The sequence below is a fragment of the Pollicipes pollicipes genome, unplaced genomic scaffold, assembly GCF_011947565.3.
Source record: "Pollicipes pollicipes isolate AB1234 unplaced genomic scaffold, Ppol_2.1 Scaffold_3447;HRSCAF=4054_pilon_pilon_pilon, whole genome shotgun sequence".
NCBI classification, from domain to species: Eukaryota; Metazoa; Arthropoda; class Thecostraca; order Pollicipedomorpha; family Pollicipedidae; genus Pollicipes; species Pollicipes pollicipes.
The window spans coordinates 42,232,946-42,250,985 of NW_023596297.1; the positions used below are offsets into that span (position 1 = coordinate 42,232,946).

Here is an 18,040-nt window from a genome sequence, read left to right on the forward strand (position 1 = left end):
TGTTTGTCAAATCACGAGCCGTCAGGTGCCTATGTGATTGAAAGGATATGGATCACAAGAGTGAACAGTGGCGCCAGGCGGCGAATGGTAACAAACTTTATCCGAACAGAAAAGTTGTGTTCGTGAAAGTTTGTCCACTAAAATCACGAGGATTATGTGCAAGTGGCATCAGTGACACGCGGTGGCCAATGTCCAAAGACGTCACTAGTGGGGCCTGCTGAATGGCATCGTTAGTGATGTGCTGTGCACGGTCACGCTGTCCCTTTAGCAGACCTCATCATTTCGTTCTTTTATAGCTGTTGGTCAGTAAACCAATGAATGCAATGCCACAGAGTACCGTCGTTTAGGTAAAAAATGCCAACTCTGACCGCTCTAAGAGTGCTGAGAGTAACCGCTCTAGGAGTGCTGGACCGTCGGATTCAAATACGATACAGACGAAGGCTATAGACGATACCGACGAAGGCTATAGACGATGCGATCCCCTTCAGGTTAAGACGAGATGTTCTCACCGAGACCGCCGTTCTCGTAAGTGTGGACGTGTGCCCCTGCTCTGACAGTCCTGTATTTCACCGCACTGCTCCCATGCGGACTGGCTACTGTACTGGCCAGTGAGCACCCCTTGCAGCCGAGGCTACACTCCGTGAACCGCGTCGGCACAGTATTGGCGGGAGGTGGTTCTGCCCGCCATCCTTTGCAGCCGAGGCTACACTCCGTGAACCGCGACGAGACAGTATTGGCGGGCGGTGGTTCTGCCCGCCACCCCTCGCAGCCGAGGCTACACTCCGTGAACCGCATCGGCACAGTATTGGCGGGCGGTGGTTCTGCCTGCAGCACTGGCCAGCACACGCGGCCTTTGTGGACCACTTCTTCTCATATCTATGGAACCCGTTCGGCTTCACTTCGCTGCATGCTAGTGCACAAATGGCCGCCAAGCGGTACGAGCGTGCGACCTTCGAGTCCCAGAACGAGTCGGCTGTCTTAGATGGTCTGTATCGTGACTGGTAGTGGGCAGCGACGGCTGAGAGATATTGTCGGACCAGTAGACGTGAACCTTAAGTATGGCTGGCTGGCTTCAATTTGCCCGTGTCAGGGCGTCTGTTACATTCTATGAAAATTCAGGCAAAAGGTTCCGTCGCGCACGTGCTGTGGAAGCGTTTCTAAGGGATAGCCAATGGGTCACAGCTGAATCATCTGAAAAAAGTTTTGCTAACCTCCTTTGAAAAATGCAGAGCATTGTACGGAGAAGGCGGGGCTAAGTGTGGTGCTTGTGGTTCAGAACATACATGGGTGTTCTGATATGTGATCTCTAATTCGCTCTGTAACGCAGTGATGTATGATAAAAATGACATGTTTTCTATTCGCTTTCGGTAAGAGAAGCAAAACACAAAGGCATCCACTACTCAATGGCATATGTTTCTCACGCGATACAAATCACGTACGTATAAACCACGTTTGAAATCACGTCGAGGTTATCATGGCCATTGTCACGGACCAGGGCACCGAAGGAGTATCCAGTCACTACACACGGACCAGGTCACCGAAGGAGTATCCAGTCACTACACACGGACCAGGGCACTGAAGGAGCATCCAGTCACTATACACGGACCAGGTCACTGAAGGAGTACCCAGTCATTATACACGGACCAGGGCACCAAAGGAGTATCCAATCACTATGCACGGACCAGGTCACTGAAGGAGCATCCAGGCACTATACACGGACCAGGTCGCTGAGGGAGTGTTCAGTCACTATACACGGACCAGGTCACTGAAGGAGAGCATCCAGTCACTAAACACGAACCAGGCCACTGAAGGAAGGCATCCAGTCATTATACACGGGCCAGGTCACTGAATGAGAGCATCCAGTCACCATACCGAATTTGAGCTCATTATAGTCAAAATTATCCAGATATTTCTCCTCAGTGCCTTGTTTCTAGATATCGGTATATGAATGAACCTTTATTTGGTTTCTCATTTGTTTTAGTGGGGATCTTGGAAGACGGAAGCTGGGAATGGCATCCATCTGTCGCGGCAGCACACAATTACACACCACCACGTACACACCATTCTCATTCATCAAGATCAAATTCTTGGTACGTGGGAACAAAACAACTTGAACTGATGGACGTAATCTGTGCGACTCAGGTAACAGCTGCTGTTGTGATGCTGCTGATTGTAAGTGGCGAAGAAATAATTGTGTTTCACATCACCTCATGTCTGCCGCTAAACGTGTCGGTGATTGCAGAAGAAAAAAAATAACTTAATTTCGTCGGTATATGAGCTGGCAAGCTTAGATAATGATCTAACATAAGATCACGCGGCAGTGCTGGCAGTTGCTATCTCTTTGACACAATTAAGATTACTCACATGGATCGAATAGAATGATTAAATATGTTGAACACAAGCCACATATTTTGAAATGTGTACCTGTAAAGATACTGGACGCCTTCTGGTTCGGAACATCCTTTTTTGGCCAGAAGTTCGTCCTGCCCGTTGTCATCGTTTTCGACTTTTGTTACCCACGGAGTTTTGGCTTCAACTAGAACGAATAGGAGGCTAATGAACAATGGTGATACTAAGCCTCATTCACCCGATGTAGCTCAGCATCTTTCTCTCCATCCTGCTCGCTCATGTTACAGAAAAATACTTCACACCAGATTTACAACAGAATAGTAGCAAATATGCAATACGAAGAAATGAAACATCGCTTCAGAAACCAAAATCCGTTTCAGGTGTGAACATTTGCTTAGAATGTGTGGTTCTCCCGACTGGCATACCTATAGAGAGGAATGCAATAGTAAAATTACTGCAAGAGCAGCCCAATCAATCATGCAACTTGAAGGAGACTGCAAACACACTGACTAATCAAGACTATTCGTCGCGCAGTGTCGGGTCTGTGTCACGGCGCCAATACTGAGCAGTTGAAGCCATCGCAACGCCCGGATCTGTGTCGCAGCGCCAATACTGAGCAGCTGAATCCATCGCAGCACCCAGACCTGTGTCGCAGCGCCCGGATCTGTCTCGCAGCGCCAATACTGAGCAGCTGACGCCATCGCAGCACCCGAATCTGTGTCGCAGCGCCCGGGTCTGTGTCGCAGCGCCAATGCTGAGCAGTTGAAGCCATCGCAGCACCCGGATCTGTGTCGCAGCGCCCGGATCTGTGCCGCAGCGCCAGTGTCGCAGGGCCCGGGTCTGTGTTACGGCGCCAGTACCGAGCAGCAGAAGCCGTCCGACACGGCCGACTGGTTTCACTTTTGGCGGCGGCGGCGGCAGCGGCGGCGGCCGCGGCCGCGGGACTTCAGTACCGCTCCTGAGCCCGTCGTGAGCGGGCCGGCTCCACTGCTGCCGACGTCATCAGACCCTGTGGCACCGCGCGGCCCAACGGCAGCTCGCCGACAGCATGCGCACGTGACCCGTCTGTGGAGCCGCTCAACCTTGCACGGGAACTCAGGTGAGCTAAATTGACATGAGCGACTGCAGCCAAACTACAGCGGAGCGTGTACTAACCGACCCTAATTCTTCTCAAACATACCTGGTGGTTATTATAAGCCCATGTGTATCTACTCAGTCGCACGAATTTCTCTTGTTTTCCCTCTTTGGTCTGTCTCGAACGTGTAACGCAGTCTGGTTTACACTAAGACAAGGAATGGAGATCCCAAATTTGTCATTATTTGTTGCCAGACCACCTTTTCCGTGGGGAAATTCCGAGCCTGCTCGAGCAGTTCACCGTGGTGTTCGTTCAAGTTGAATGGTGTGCCACTTAAACAAGCCTACTCAGCTACGTCGAATCTCTCCTGTTCCACAGTCGCCCCAAATTCACCGCCCAGCAGTTAAATGGGGCAAGCGGCCAGGTACTGGAGCGCGGTGACGGAACGACGCGCTAGGGTTGCAAGCGCTCCGCCCGTCCAGCGAGCCGATACAAAACATATGCCAGTTCAGTCAAAATTTGCACTAGGCAAAGGGATGATAATTGCACTGGGTAAGAGATGAATATGCTCCCTCTGACAGTCAGATTGTTAAGTCACAAAGTATTTCTCACTATTGCCGAGCATTGTATAATCTGCGCCTCTGCTGTCAGGCCTTGTGAATCGTCGGTAAGCGAACATTATTTGAGTGCTACTTTATGCATTCTGTGCATGACATCTCAATGTAGTATGCATGGGTATATTGCTTAATCCCATTTGTACATTGTTCAGGTGCATTTGCTCTACAACAAAACTATCATTATTGATGTACTAGTGTTCAACAGCTTAGGTTTTATTCCGATGTATATTATATCTTTTTGCGCGGGTAATGCAGACTATCTGAGGATGAATGCTGTCATACCGTACTGCCGTCGCTAGTGACATACGAAACAGAATTATGAGGGGATTGGCAGGTGGCCAGCAAACATCATGGGCTTGCTTTGCATGCTCCAGTCTTCCAACCACACCAACCAGAGGTGGACCTGTTTTCAAAAGCTTCAGGGACACAAGAGAATTTCAGAGAATTGTTTCCTCTCAACATCCGTAGGTAAAATAATGAGGTTCATAATGATGAGGGGCTCTAACCCTCCAAAAATCTGGAGACTTTCCTGACGCAGCCCATTCTATCAGACGTCTGTCCACAAACCCACCAAGCTTGTTCGTAAGTCGCATTGTCGGAAGATTCGCGACCACCGTTCACAGTCGTTTGTGTGTTTGGTGCTTGTTTACGAAGGCTTCGGTCATACTTAACAAACGGAGATGAATTACGATCATTGTGAACAAGGAGGAAGCGGAGCTCCTAGCCACGTGGCGTCTCGCGCAGAACAGCGCAGACATATGAGGGGAGCGCCAACACATCCAGTGGCCTCCCGGTTGGCTGGCGGCCGGCGGCCTGTGCTCTTCAGGCCACACTCTGTCTCCCTCCGGCCGGTGACAGGGGTGCCGGCACCTTTCCGGTCGGCTAGGGCTTCGGCCAAGCGCCCATGCCGGTATCAATTCTGTTTTTTATTTTCTTCGTTTTAAAGGGATCGTGATGCATGCCATTACGCATGCTGTCATGCAGCACTACTGGCTGCAGAGGTCATGTTAGCGCCTAGCGAGCGTGGTGCAGAGGTCATGTTAGCGCCTAGTGAGCGTGGTGCAGAGGTCATGTTAGCGCCTAGCGAGCGTGGTGCAGAGGTCATGATAGCGTCTAGCGAGCGTGGTGCAGAGGTCATGTTAGCGCCTAGCGAGCGTGGTGCAGAGGTCATGTTAGCGCCTAGCGAGCGTGGTGCAGAGATCATGTTAGCGCCTAGCGAGTGTGGTGCAGGGTCATGTTAGCGCCTAGCGAGCGTGGTGCAGAGGTCATGTTAGCGTCTAGCGAGCGTGGTGCAGAGGTCATGTTAGCGACTAGCGAGCGTGGTACAGCCAGGGTTCGAGCTCAGAGCTCGCCCCAGAGGGCGCAAAACAATGCCATTAAAATTGCTTGTGAAGTTCATTTACTTTGTGCTTCACTCCCTCATAGTATGTCGTGTATGGACTTGGCGGTCGCTCTGTGCGGTACGCATTAGACTCTTCCATCCCTTACTGTCTAAGCGCGGGACTTTCGCTCGGCTCGGCTTTGCTCGGCTTTGCGCGTCGCTCAGCTCCACTTCGCTGAAGCGTATGCATGGGGACAGCCCCTTCAAGGCTGGTCATGGGCCCGCACCGTGCAAGCTGCATCCATAGCACCTTCCGAGTCGGTTTCTAGTGCGCCGCCGACCCAGCGCCGCCAGGAGTGAGCCGCCGACCCAGCGTCACCGGGAGTGAGCCGCCGACCCAGCGCCGCCAGGAGTGAGCCGCCGACCCAGCGTCACCGGGAATGAGCCGCCGACCCAGCGTCACCGGGAATGAGCCGCCGACCCAGCGTCACCGGGAGTGAGCCGCCGACCCAGCGTCACCGGGAGTGCGCCGCCGACCCAGCGTCACCGGGAGTGAGCCGCCGACCCAGCGTCACCGGGAGTGAGCCGCCGACCGTGACGCCCGACCGCACGACGGCGGCTGGCGGCGGCCCGAGCGCCCACAGATGGCGACGACGGGCGCCGATCGGCAGCGATCGCGGGCAACCATGCCGCATGTCGGTTTTGCTTTCATACACACACGACAGGTCCGGCCAGGGGAGAGGACAGCTAGCTGTTAAGAATGCACCATGCGGCAGTCGGGTCCTTACCACGATTCAAGCCAGCCCGTTCAGTGACACACCGGCTGTGTCATATCCCATTACATCTCCTGGGTTCCCACGTTACGACTCAGTGCCACTCTTAGGATAACGGTAGCACAACTCTGCCTGGATTATGATGCCACCGCACACTGCAATGAAATATTTGGTGACCTGGATTAAACAACTACAATTAGATTGAACAATGCCATGCGTTTGACTGCGATTAATTTCTTTGGATAATGCAACGCAAGTCATATTTGTGCCCATGCAACGAAAAACAATTACATTTAAAATGACATTACAGACAGCGTATATCTAAGGCTCTCCTCATATTTCAAATGCAATGCTCCACAGGCTCATCTGAAAATCTTAAGACACTAGAGAGTCCTACAGACAAGCTGCCTTCTGGCTTGTCCCTCAAAACTTTCGTTTCACTCGGCACTGCGTGAACCGAAAATGAAAACTGCAATCAGTGCAGTATACACCAATGACTTCATATCGATTGTCGCACTACCGACCAACCACGGTCGAGGGGTCTCGATTACCAAAACCCGCTGTCTGTCGTGTCCGGTCTGACTAAATATATGGTATTACACATCACCGTGCCCTGCTGTGTGGAGGATGCGTGCGCTGGTCTGGGTCGTGCGCGTCGCGCGCAGATCGTGTGAAGTGTGGAGCCGCCTCGGTAACTGTTCCTGGCCGGCGCCGGCGTCTCACGGTCGTCCCGGAGCGGTAACTTCTCCCACGTGGCGGCAACGGTTCGCAGCGCAGCCGAGCCGAGCCCGGTGATGGCGTTCTGTGCGGGCGTGAAGTCTCCATCGGCCCGCTGGCGTCTGCCGGCGCGGCGGCGGCCGCTCACCGGCTGCTGCGCTCCTACGGGCTGCGGGCCTGGGAGCGCCTGCCGCCCTCTCAGAGCCTGCGATCAGATGCTATGGCCAGCTGTGGACCTCGCGAGGCCACAATCGCTGCGACACAGATGAAAGTGTAGGCCGCAGATCATTGTGAGGAGCCAGGGCCCGCTGTGCGCTGGACTGTGAGCGGCGCCAGGGCCCGCTGTGTGCCGGACCATTGTGAGGAGCCAGGGCCCGCTGTGCGCTGGACTGTGAGCGGCGCCAGGGCCCGCTGTGTGCCGGACCATTGTGAGGAGCCAGGGCCCGCTGTGCTCTGGCCTGTGAGCGGAGCCCGCCAGTAGGCGTATCCTCCTCGTGCGGCCTCAGGCGCAATGATTGCATTGTATCCGTCTTAGAACCAAACCTTTTTTGCCCGGGTCAGCGCATTTCTCTTGATCGGAACGGAATGAAAGGCTTGAAATGACTTTCTAACACAATATGTGCTAACGTGAGCTGGCGGTAGTTGGTTTTTGTTCCGTATCTAATCGATTTAAGCTGCACGCAACCAGGCACCACTTTAAAGTCAGAGCGTATTCATGCTCACTTGGGTAAAAAGCTGAACCAAATGCAATGACGTCTCGTCCGGGGTGGAGCTAAAAGTTCCTCGCCAGTTAGTCATATCGGATTACAGGACACATTCTGACAAAATATTGAAATTGCGAATAATAATTTTGATAATAAATTATATGAAATAAATATAAAAATATAATATGAAAATATATAATGAAATAATAATTTTTTTTTTAAATCGCGAAAATGCGTTCACGCCTTTTTCACAACACATTTTGTTGACAGTCCGTGATGTGTTATAATTTAGCCTACCATTCAGATACGTGACCTTTATGTCAAGCGTGCAGAATATGCATGACAAATTAAAATAGCTGTAAGTACATAAACACCAGGAAGACACATATTGCGTTGTAGGACAGCCCACGCCATAACAGACCCGGTTTTGTCACCACCATGTAGACAATGTAAAACCGTAAGCCCAATCTATTCCCATTCGACCATCACTGCTTTAAAGTTCGACCACTTTACATTGTCCAGGGGCAATCTCGTCTCACTCGTCTCTCTCTCTCTCTCTCTCTCTCTCTCTCTCTCTCTCTCTCTCTCTCTCTCTCTCTCTCTCTCTCTCTCTCTCTCTCTCCTCTCTCTCTCTCTCTCTCTCTCTCTCTCTCTCTCTCTCTCTCTCTCTCTCTCTCTCTCTCTCTCTCTCTCTCTCTCTCTCTCTCTCTCTCTCTCTCTCTCTCTCTCTCTCTCTCTCTCTCTCTCTCTCTCTCTCTCTCTCTCTCTCTCTCTCTCTCTCTCTCTCTCTCTCTCTCTCTCTCTCTCTCTCTCTCTCTCTCTCTCTCTCTCTCTCTCTCTCTCTCTCTCTCTCTCTCTCTCTCTCTCTCTCTCTCTCTCTCTCTCTCTCTCTCTCTCTCTCTCTCTCTCTCTCTCTCTCTCTCTCTCTCTCTCTCTCTCTCTCTCTCTCTCTCTCTCTCTCTCTCTCTCTCTCTCTCTCTCTCTCTCTCTCTCTCTCTCTCTCTCTCTCTCTCTCTCTCTCTCTCTCTCTCTCTCTCTCTCTCTCTCTCTCTCTCTCTCTCTCTCTCTCTCTCTCTCTCTCTCTCTCTCTCTCTCTCTCTCTCTCTCTCTCTCTCTCTCTCTCTCTCTCTATCTATCTATCTATCTGTCTCTCTCCCTCTCTCCCTCTCTCTCTCTCTCTCACTCTCTCTATAGAAGCTCAGCTAAAAAGGCTCAACTAAATAACATGTGCCGAGCTTTGTTCAAACGCCACTGTCCTTGACATCAGCCACCGCAAGCGTGACGGGAAGAGGGCTGGTTATCTGCTTACTTCAGCTTAAGTAGGGCGTCGCGTTATACCGGAATCGTATTACGTGCACTATGAGCCAATGAGGTTGGGTCTTCTCATTGATCAAGGTTTTGTTATTTCCTCCGTGATATCCCTAAAATCATTTGCAGAAACACTGACACAAAGTCTGTTAAGCGATATTTTGTTCATAGCATAAAGGAATTGTGCGTATTGAGAGATTGCTTTCTTATATAGATGTGCAGAAAGCTTCAGCACATCCTCCTGATTTACATGGCGCTTGTATGTGTCACAGGAGTTATGTCCTATTTGACGTTGGCAACGACCATCTGAAAGGTGACCATACGGCAGCAGTGCTTTTGTTATGCCTGTCTTAGTTAATAGCGTCACAGCCGAAGCGAACAATACCTAAGCTCTTCGGTATTTGCAGCATTGAGAAACAACTTTTAAATCACTTACTAGGAGCTCAATTCATTTGTTATGGAACAAGCTGAAATATTACAAGCTCTGAAGAGGATTCCAATTTCAATCAAAGCAAAACGCGACGCTTCCAGCATCACACAACATCGTGGGTTCCAACATCACACAACAGTGATGCACAACTCTACAAATGGTTTGCTCAGTACCCGTACCCGGCGGATCTCATCTAACACGCGCTCGGTTGAGGGCTAATTTGCCCCCTCCCCCCGAATTTTTCCCGGAATAATTCAAGAATCGTTCGGCATAGCCACGCCAAACTTTGTACACCTGTAGGCACTGAAAGCGCCGATATTTTTACATAAAAATTAGGTGTGCTATGTGAGATTGCTGACTTCGTCAGATCAAAGTCAGCCCATGGCCGCCAGCGAAGGCAGTTCCTGAGAAATCGTTCAATCTAATGCGACAACGGAGTTTTAGACGAACCCGTACGCGTTAGAGATATTTTTGAGACAACGAGACAATTCAGTTTCTGATTGTGACTAATTCCATTGACCTTGGGCTTGGGCTATGAAGGTTTGACTGAGGTCAAAACATTTTTTTTCACTGGAATACTTGCCTCATGAGAGTAGAATTTGACGCTCATTTCGAATTTATTGAGCACAGGGACGTCAACGGGCGTCTTATTTCGACTTTATTAAGGTCAGAGGTCACTGGCCTGAAATAACATCGATGAAGTTTTTGCTTTTGTGAACATTATGAACCCAGTATAGTAATTGACATTGATTTCATTTCAATATCAAAGCAGTCTGAACTGCTTTCAGTGGCCTTGAGCTTTTTAAGGTCTAACAGAAACAATATTTTGACAGTGGATAAACGGGCAAAGATGTTGACAAGAGTGTAACTCGATGTGTGTAAATGGCCACGCGCGCTCGTGCATAACCGATGGATCCGCCCGTTTCAGAGGGGTTTAAGGCATTGATGTCAGATAAGACCTGTTGAAGGAATGTTAAATTGTAAGAGGCAATCCCAATGATAGGACCTATCCCAAATGTGGATTCACATAACCCACCACCAAATTCCGATTTCTTCTCAGATTTCACCTCGGACGTCGAAGGTCATCGATTTGGTCGACTCCTCACCAGACCCGTAGGCGGCCGTTTTGTTTCAACTCTCGCCCTGGCTCACCATTTTCGCATATGGCGGACTGATACGGGGGTTGATGCAACCCCCTGCCGTTTCCAAACTAAGAAAGATAGAGCTTAGTAAAAAGCGCCAGTGGATCGTTTGTAACAAGATCTCACGGCTGATAGCAGGTTTTATGCTTCTAGGCTGGTAACTGACCCGATTAAGTCAGTTCAAATGTCACATATTCCCAGCAATTAAACTTTTCAGCTTTACATGCTCATAGCTCTGATACTATATCTTGTAACGACATGAAACCTGAACAGGTGTGTTCCTTATTTAATTCTTATTACAATGATTTGTAGTGTTATGTGTTTGGACTCGGTCTATGATCTGCTGCTCCATTAATATAACAATATTGGCCCGCCGCGTGCGCTTCGCAGCATCGTCGGCTGCCGCCGGCCCGTCCGCGCAGGCCATAGATCGCCGTGCAGTGTTCCTAAAGAACCGCCGCTGGTCCGAAATCAGAAAAGCTAGAGGCGCGTTTTCGGTATCAAAACACGTGGAATATATGCCCCATGGGCTAATAATGATCTGAGCACAATTGCACCGCATACCAGATAGGTATCGTCAGAAAAAGAATTGGTGGTCGTATCGACACTCCCGATCGGGGCGAGGATTAAGCAACACTGTTCGTGATTTGCTGGGCAAATTTTACGTCAGTAGATATTTCCACATCAAGTTCCTTCAAACGGTTAAATTTACAATGCGTTGATCAAAGAGAAGTGTCGGTCGCCGAGGGTGTGGATCAATTAGCGCGGTTTTTGACATCGTCTACTTGATAACAATGGGCGTCTGTTTTTGCCTTGCTTATCTCAGACGACATACGGCGCAGTATTGGTACAAGTAAATCCCAAGTGCCGAGCTGTAGTAAGAAAATGCACAGTTTGATGCTTATTCTTAAGGGAAGCTCATTCCAACTGATCTTGAAACAGCAACGAAAAAGCGTCAGGTGTCAGCCTGTTCCTGCACGCGGGTCCTTACTGCCGCTGATTTGGACCGGTTCGCCCGCTTCCGGTCAAGTCTGAGGAAAGGATGATGGACGCAGAGACACCTGCTGAGACCGGCTGCACACTTGTGAGCCGTCTCATCCGCTTGGCCGGCAGACCGTGACGTAGCCTCCGAAGAGAGGAAAGGTGAAAGTCGCAGCGCTGGAGATTATTGCTGATTATGTAAAGGACGTGCGCGATGGATGCTGCCCGTCTCCATTCGACCGCGCAGAGCTCGAAACTGCAAAAGCCAGCGGAATCGAGCAGTCAAGGCCGATTTGCTGCCGTCTGGTCTGCTTGAAGGAGACTGGGCTCACTCGGATCAATGCATCCCAATGTTGAGTATGTTACGCGACGCGTCGTCTTAACTGGTCAAGACCAATTTTCCCAATGTTTGCAATGTTTTATCGTTTTCAAGCCGCAAAACTGACATTCATCAGAGTGAAAAGCGGATACATTTAGCTCGAGTTAATCCAGTTCATATGTGGCCAGACTGGATAACGATTCGAACCAAAACTGTGGGTTTGCTCCATGACTGGCTCAGTTTGACTCCAATTCACTCAAAATAAGAAAAGGTAAAGGGAGGTTGACAAATGTTAGGCAGCAGGCTAGCCAGAAACCGGAAAATGTGTAGCACTTGCCATGATCACGGTTTTTGCTCTTACTTACCCACATAAGGAGCTCAATTTGATCGGAAATCATGCTCAATATTATGCATGTAATGTGGAAGAAATTAAATCTGGCATCAACCCTTAGCATATCTCTTTTGAGCTATCTGTCTTTAAGAAACAGACTAAGCTATGTTTTTTTTTATCGAAAAACTGAGCCAGGGTGCCTTTCAGGTAAAAAAGCTCAGCAGGTAATCTAGAGGAAAGCTAATGCTCCTCTAAAGTCTTCGACTCTAGAGAAGCCCCCAAAACGATACAAAGGAACTGAATCCTTCTTGGTCAAAAACAATTAACTGTTTGTTCGAATATCAGGCCGAAGCTGCATTGCTGTCAATATATGCTATGTTGTCATATGCATTGCCGCGAGGCACGAGGGCAAAATTTTCTTCAACGGGAGGAGAAAATGTCAAATTTTCTCCCGAACCCTGCAAATTTGGACCATATTCCTGGAAAACGTCCGTCATCTGGTGTAAACCTCTTGGCTCAGAGAGAGGTACCATGCCCCCAGTAGCCTTCCTTTGGCCTAATTTTTAAATCTTCCAGCGCGTTTCTGAACGGACAAAAATATGTGCCAAATGAGATTGGCTGGTCGCCCGGAAAGCAGTAACAGATCACGGCGACCCAGTTATTCCATGCCGCGGTCCTGCTCGTCTAGAAAGCTCACCTGTTGCCTGGCTCTTAGTGGAGCACGCATCTGCTCTGTGAGCGCAACAGCTGGCGAACATAGACGTAAGCTACAGCGAACGCCTTTTAGGAGGAACAGCTGACGATCACACATCGTCAGGTATATACAGGCTGCTTCATGGCTGCTCTTGTGTGTTGTAATTGGCGAAAATACGTTCATCGGTGTTAACAGGGTCTGGTATGTTGCAGCTAGATATTTTGTAAGTAACAACCATCTCTCCGGACAAAATTTAGCGCGTCAGATTATAACAACAAGTTTTTTTACTAACATTCTTTAAGTGGAAAGGCATAAAATAGCTCTTGATTAGCCCATTTCATGCTAGCATCATTAGGTGTAAAAACCCCACTTGGCACAACGTTTGTAGTGCTCGAAAACTATAATGATTAGCAACACAACACATCAAATTTTCTTCAGCTCTAACGCCCTGGCCTGAAAAGCTTACTTCGGCAGCGTCTTTCCTTCAACAACATGCAAGTGTTTGTTTTTTATGCATGCGATGTCATCTGATTTGGTCTCATCGCACGAGGCTTGCACACGTAAAAGTAAATGTAAGCACACGATGGCAAAACAAAACGTTTTCGGAGATAAATTTGACAATCATTTTAATAGACCTGACAATAAACTTTTGGATTTTCCTCCAATTTATTGCAGTTTTCCTGCGATTTAGATTTGTGACACAGGTCAGTTTCTAATAATGCTAGCGTGAAAATGACTTTTGTAGGCTTCTGCAGGAAAAAGTTTCATCGAACTCCGCGCCCCCACCAAACAAAAACACGCATTGTGCTCAGGGGCGTTGTTCCACAAAGTAATTTGAAGAGATTGGGGCTGAACTGTGAAAAGTAATACCTACCCCAAAATTTGTCAACAAGCAGGTTTGTCACCGGATTTGAACCGTTTTTGTCTTCAAGTTGGGTCACTGGAGCCCAAGTAAGGAGGGGAAGGGGCTGAAGTCCTAGTTAAATAAGAAACTGCGCCAATGGATCTATTTGACTGCGTTGTAGATTATTTTTATCCACATGCGGCGAAAAACACTTTAATGGAACTTGCGATTAGATGTTGGTCGCTGCAAATGGTTCGGGAACTTAAGATATCATATTAAAACAATATTTGTTCAAACATGCCGATGCAGTGGATACCTGGCGGCATGCATTTATGCGCGTAAGGTATACTCCCGTGAAGAGGCCCTCAGCTGCAGGCATTTAGCTGCAAGCATACAGCAGCAGGCCATCATCAGCAGGCCCCCAGCAGCGTCTCTCCACCTCGCCGCTGAACATGTGGCCAACTCGCTGAGTCGTTCAACGGAATGGTTGGCTGGGCGCCGGCAGGCTAATGGTCTCCATTTTCTTGCCGTAAAACAATGATGTTCGCGGTTTTTGCAGCTTTTCATGTTTGAAGCGTTATCAAAATCAGTTGCATCTCATATGCTGTGACACTGTCTAGTGTCCTTTGTCTGCCTAGTATCTAGTGTCCTTTGTCTGCCTAGAATCTAGTGTCCTTTGTCTGCCTAGTGTCTAGTGTCCTATACCCGAGATCACTCGCTGTGCGCATTATTTGTGAATACTCTTTGGGTGGTCTTCAAATGTGTCTCTTTAAATAAGGATCAGAAGTATTACTTATGCCTCATGACTGCGCCTAACAACAGCTGACGTGACCTTTTGCTGTGTTCCAGAGACTGCTCGATAGCGTGCCGAGATGAATGGGTCCGGGTGCATCACCGCAGCCGTCCTCATGTCTATCCTCGCTGCCATTGGCCGAGCAGAAACAGGTGAGGACCGGCACGTGCCCATGAACTTCCTCATGCATGTGTGACGCATGGCCGGACCAGGAGCGCGGACAGACCAGATCAGTACCTATCACGGGTGATGTACAATGCGATACACCAATTTTGTCTCACACCAAATATCATACAGACAAATATAATTAATGTAATTCTGTCTTCTGCCTGCCTTCCTTGTCACCGATCAACCTGGTGTTGCCCTTCGTTTAAAAACAAATTAAAGTAACGTAAGACCATCATAATGATGATCTGGGTAGACTAGCTTATGACCCAACTCCATCTTTTGACGAACGAAAAAAGTTAAAAAAGGAATGGGTGGATGAATGAATGGAAGGAATGGATGAATGGAAGGAACGGAAGAGATGGATGAATGGAAGGAATGGAAGGAATGGAATTGGGGATATTTCCTCCAAAACAAGCCGTTTTATCCTTGCAGAATTGCTTACAACTATCACAAGAAGCCAACTTTTTGAGAGCTTTCTGAGCGAAGTTCAAGAAAAGTAGATAAGGAACTGGAACTGGCGCTGTCCAGTCGGTTCATATGTGTGCGTGTTCGGCATTCAGCCAAGGAAAAATGCCGCCGGCTTCACGCTCGGCATCACCTGTGCTCATGTTTACCTCCACGCCCGGCGTCACCTGTGCTCATGTTCACCGCGACTGTTTTTGATTGTCAGAATTGTGGCCAGACACTGCTATTGAAGCACACGACATGGACCTTGAACCGGTTCACAGCGTAAAGTTGACCTTTTTTATTCCAAGGGCGCGATTCTTGTTCACCAGATACCTCCTTGCGTCGGAGAGGGTTTGAATTCAGCTGGCTCTCAGTGTCATTTATCAAGTATGGTCAAAAGTGTCGTTGCCGCAAAGTGGACTCGATGAATTGCTCTTCTTATTTTGTGTCCATTTTCTACTTGAGAAAATACAGAAGCCTCAAACGGACGAAATTGTGACATGAAAACGAATAGCCAAAGCATATCAAGATACAGACACGTTGGTCGGTTTGATTCAGTTTACTACATCGTATTCCAACATACCGACGTTTGTTGGAATGCGTTGCAAAGTTCAATTAGCCATCACCGTCACCGACACCACTCCCCAATCAAAACATCTCATTCACTTTCATCCAATTAAAACGATCTTCAACAATGATAAATTGAAATGTGCAAAAAGTCATCATTTCGCAGCATTACGTGTGATCACTCACAAGCCTAACATTTCGGTATTACAATCACGGAGTGCAAACCACTCCAGCTATCACAACCGTGTTTTTGTTGTCAGCTCTCTTCTCAGTAGTTTCCAATAATCTAGTCGTTTATACATTCGAAATGCAAATGAGCGCTCGAAAACCTTCTTATGAACTCCACTTAAGCAGAGAGGTCCGCGTATCCGTGTTCCGTGCGACATGGCCGTGGATCAGACCAGCTGCGGCTGCCGAGCTGCACCAGCCGGCAGCTAGCGGCGGTCGTTCCCAGACCGGCGGCGGCAGCGCGGCTTCCAGACGATGCTGCGGCGGCGGCTGGCCGGTCTCACACCTCGACGGACGCGGCGCGACAGATGGGCGCAGGCTGGTGGCCGCCGCGTGGGTCCCCTCCCGGCCGAACTGTCCGATGGCACATCCGACTCGAGCGAGCAGTGCGGCGCGGCGCGGCGCAGCGCGGCGTCACCGGGGTTGGCCCGGCGGCACTGCGTGACACCGGAACCGTCACGTTTCCGGCTGCTGAAGTGCGTTTCGCTGGCGCGGTGCGTACGATCACGGGATTTCGGCGCCGGCCCATGATATCGTCAAAAGGCCTCCGCACGCTCGGGTAGACACGTCTCGCTCTCTTCCTCTCTCCCGCTCACGTGCTCTCGCCATGTGCCGGTGGGCCTGGGACCAGAGCCTTGTTTCATGTCGGGGTGTGGCTGATTGGGATGGACGGCGCAGGAAGAGAGCGCCGGACTGAAAGCGGGGGTCAGCGGCACGTGGAGCTCCTCAAGCGCTTCCCGCCGAGTCGGGTCAAAGGAGTCCTGTAGAAAGCGAACTTGAAATGCATGTTCTTGCCGAGACTGGGTCGCCTGGAAGGGAAAGCGGATGGGTTGTCGGGCCGACGTGCTTCATTGTTCCCAAAGGTCCCTGCTTTTGAAAGACTCAATCCGTCTGGCAACAGCGCGTAGAGCACATCCTCCACGTGCATTAGGGTAGATCACATCTTCTGGGCAAAAGATAATCTAGGCATCCACGTAGAATGACTGTTTGTTATATATTGTCTGGGTTTCGTGCAGTTCAATAAAGTAGAAACAGTGCTGGCGGCACGACACCGAGCTTCTTGGTGAACAAAGCGGGGTGCCGGGCAGCCGACCACCGCTGTCGTGGTGGCGGGTGCTGGGCCTGTGCCGAGATCGCAGTGAGGAGTCAAATCTCAGACGACGTGACACCGAGCGGTGGCCTCTGCAAACTTACTGCGGGTATTGGACTTCCGCAGATGTGGTTCGAGTATCGGCCCTGTGCGACCGGGATATAGGGCATTGGCCCTCAGCAGTCTTGGTGTCGGGTACTGGCCCTATACAGGCCCGTCATCACCCCCCCCCCCCCCCCATCCATATCAGCTCTGACAGCCCCCGGACCTCTGCGGCTAGGCGAGACGTCTGTGCACAGCTCCGACCGTCCAGCCGGCCGGGGCGTTCGACACGCTCCACTGGCCTTGCGGTCCGCACACGGCCGGGTCAGGCACCACAAGGCTGCGTCGCGTGGCGCCCCCGTGCGCGGCACAGGCACAGCTCACACCGCTGACTCGGTGACCAGCGTGGCCTGGGCGGCGGTCAGCAGCCGTCAGACGCTGGTCGGCCGGTTCCAGCTGTAAGACAGCGCAGCCGTAATACAGCGAGACAGCCCAAGGGACGGACAGCAGCGAATAGCAAGCGGCAGGAGGTGGATGAATATAGCGGAAGGAAGCTGGCAGAAAGCACGGAACTCTGACATTATACGCAGTGTAATGGTGAAAATGACATTATACGCAGTGGCAGTGTAAACTGTGAATGCTAGATCAAGGTTGCGGTCTGTCGAAGTCCATCGACCTGTCGATGGCGTATATTTGCTTGGATCCGCCATCTGTAATTGCGTTATCACCTGTTAGACCACTTTACCTGGCAGACATCTGGGCCGCGTCGCCTGTTCGACATTTTTGCCTGATAGACAGCTGGCCCATGCAGAGCGCGCTGGTCGACTGCGGTGGACACCGACCCTGACACCCGGCCCGGCCTTTAAGCTTACAACGTGGTGAGGGGGGGGGGGGGGCGGGGCGGGCGCCAGTTGCCACCAGTGGTCCGTTCTCTGTGCGGTGTGCGGCGCTGCTCACTTGAGCCGGTGCGGAAGGGCTGTGGCTCTCAGCGACATACCAGTCTGGGTGGTCGGGCTTCTTCTCAGCAGTCTGAGAGCTCGGACATTTCACAGCAGTCTGGGCGATCAGATCTCCTCAACTGTCTTAGCTGTCGGGCCTGC

General features: G+C 50.3%; 1 protein-coding gene across 1 annotated transcript in view; it reads left to right on the forward strand.

Annotated features, from left to right (window-relative positions):
- The first annotated feature begins 3,318 nt into the window (after nucleotides 1-3,318).
- The window catches only part of LOC119092570 (uncharacterized), a 37,207-nt gene continuing 22,485 nt past the window's right edge, over nucleotides 3,319-18,040 (forward strand). The window contains exons 1-2 of the mRNA XM_037215527.1: nucleotides 3,319-3,448; nucleotides 14,455-14,550. Of these exons, the coding sequence (XP_037071422.1) occupies nucleotides 14,478-14,550 (73 nt within the window). The 5' untranslated portion in view covers nucleotides 3,319-3,448; nucleotides 14,455-14,477. The remainder of the gene's footprint in view (nucleotides 3,449-14,454; nucleotides 14,551-18,040) is intronic.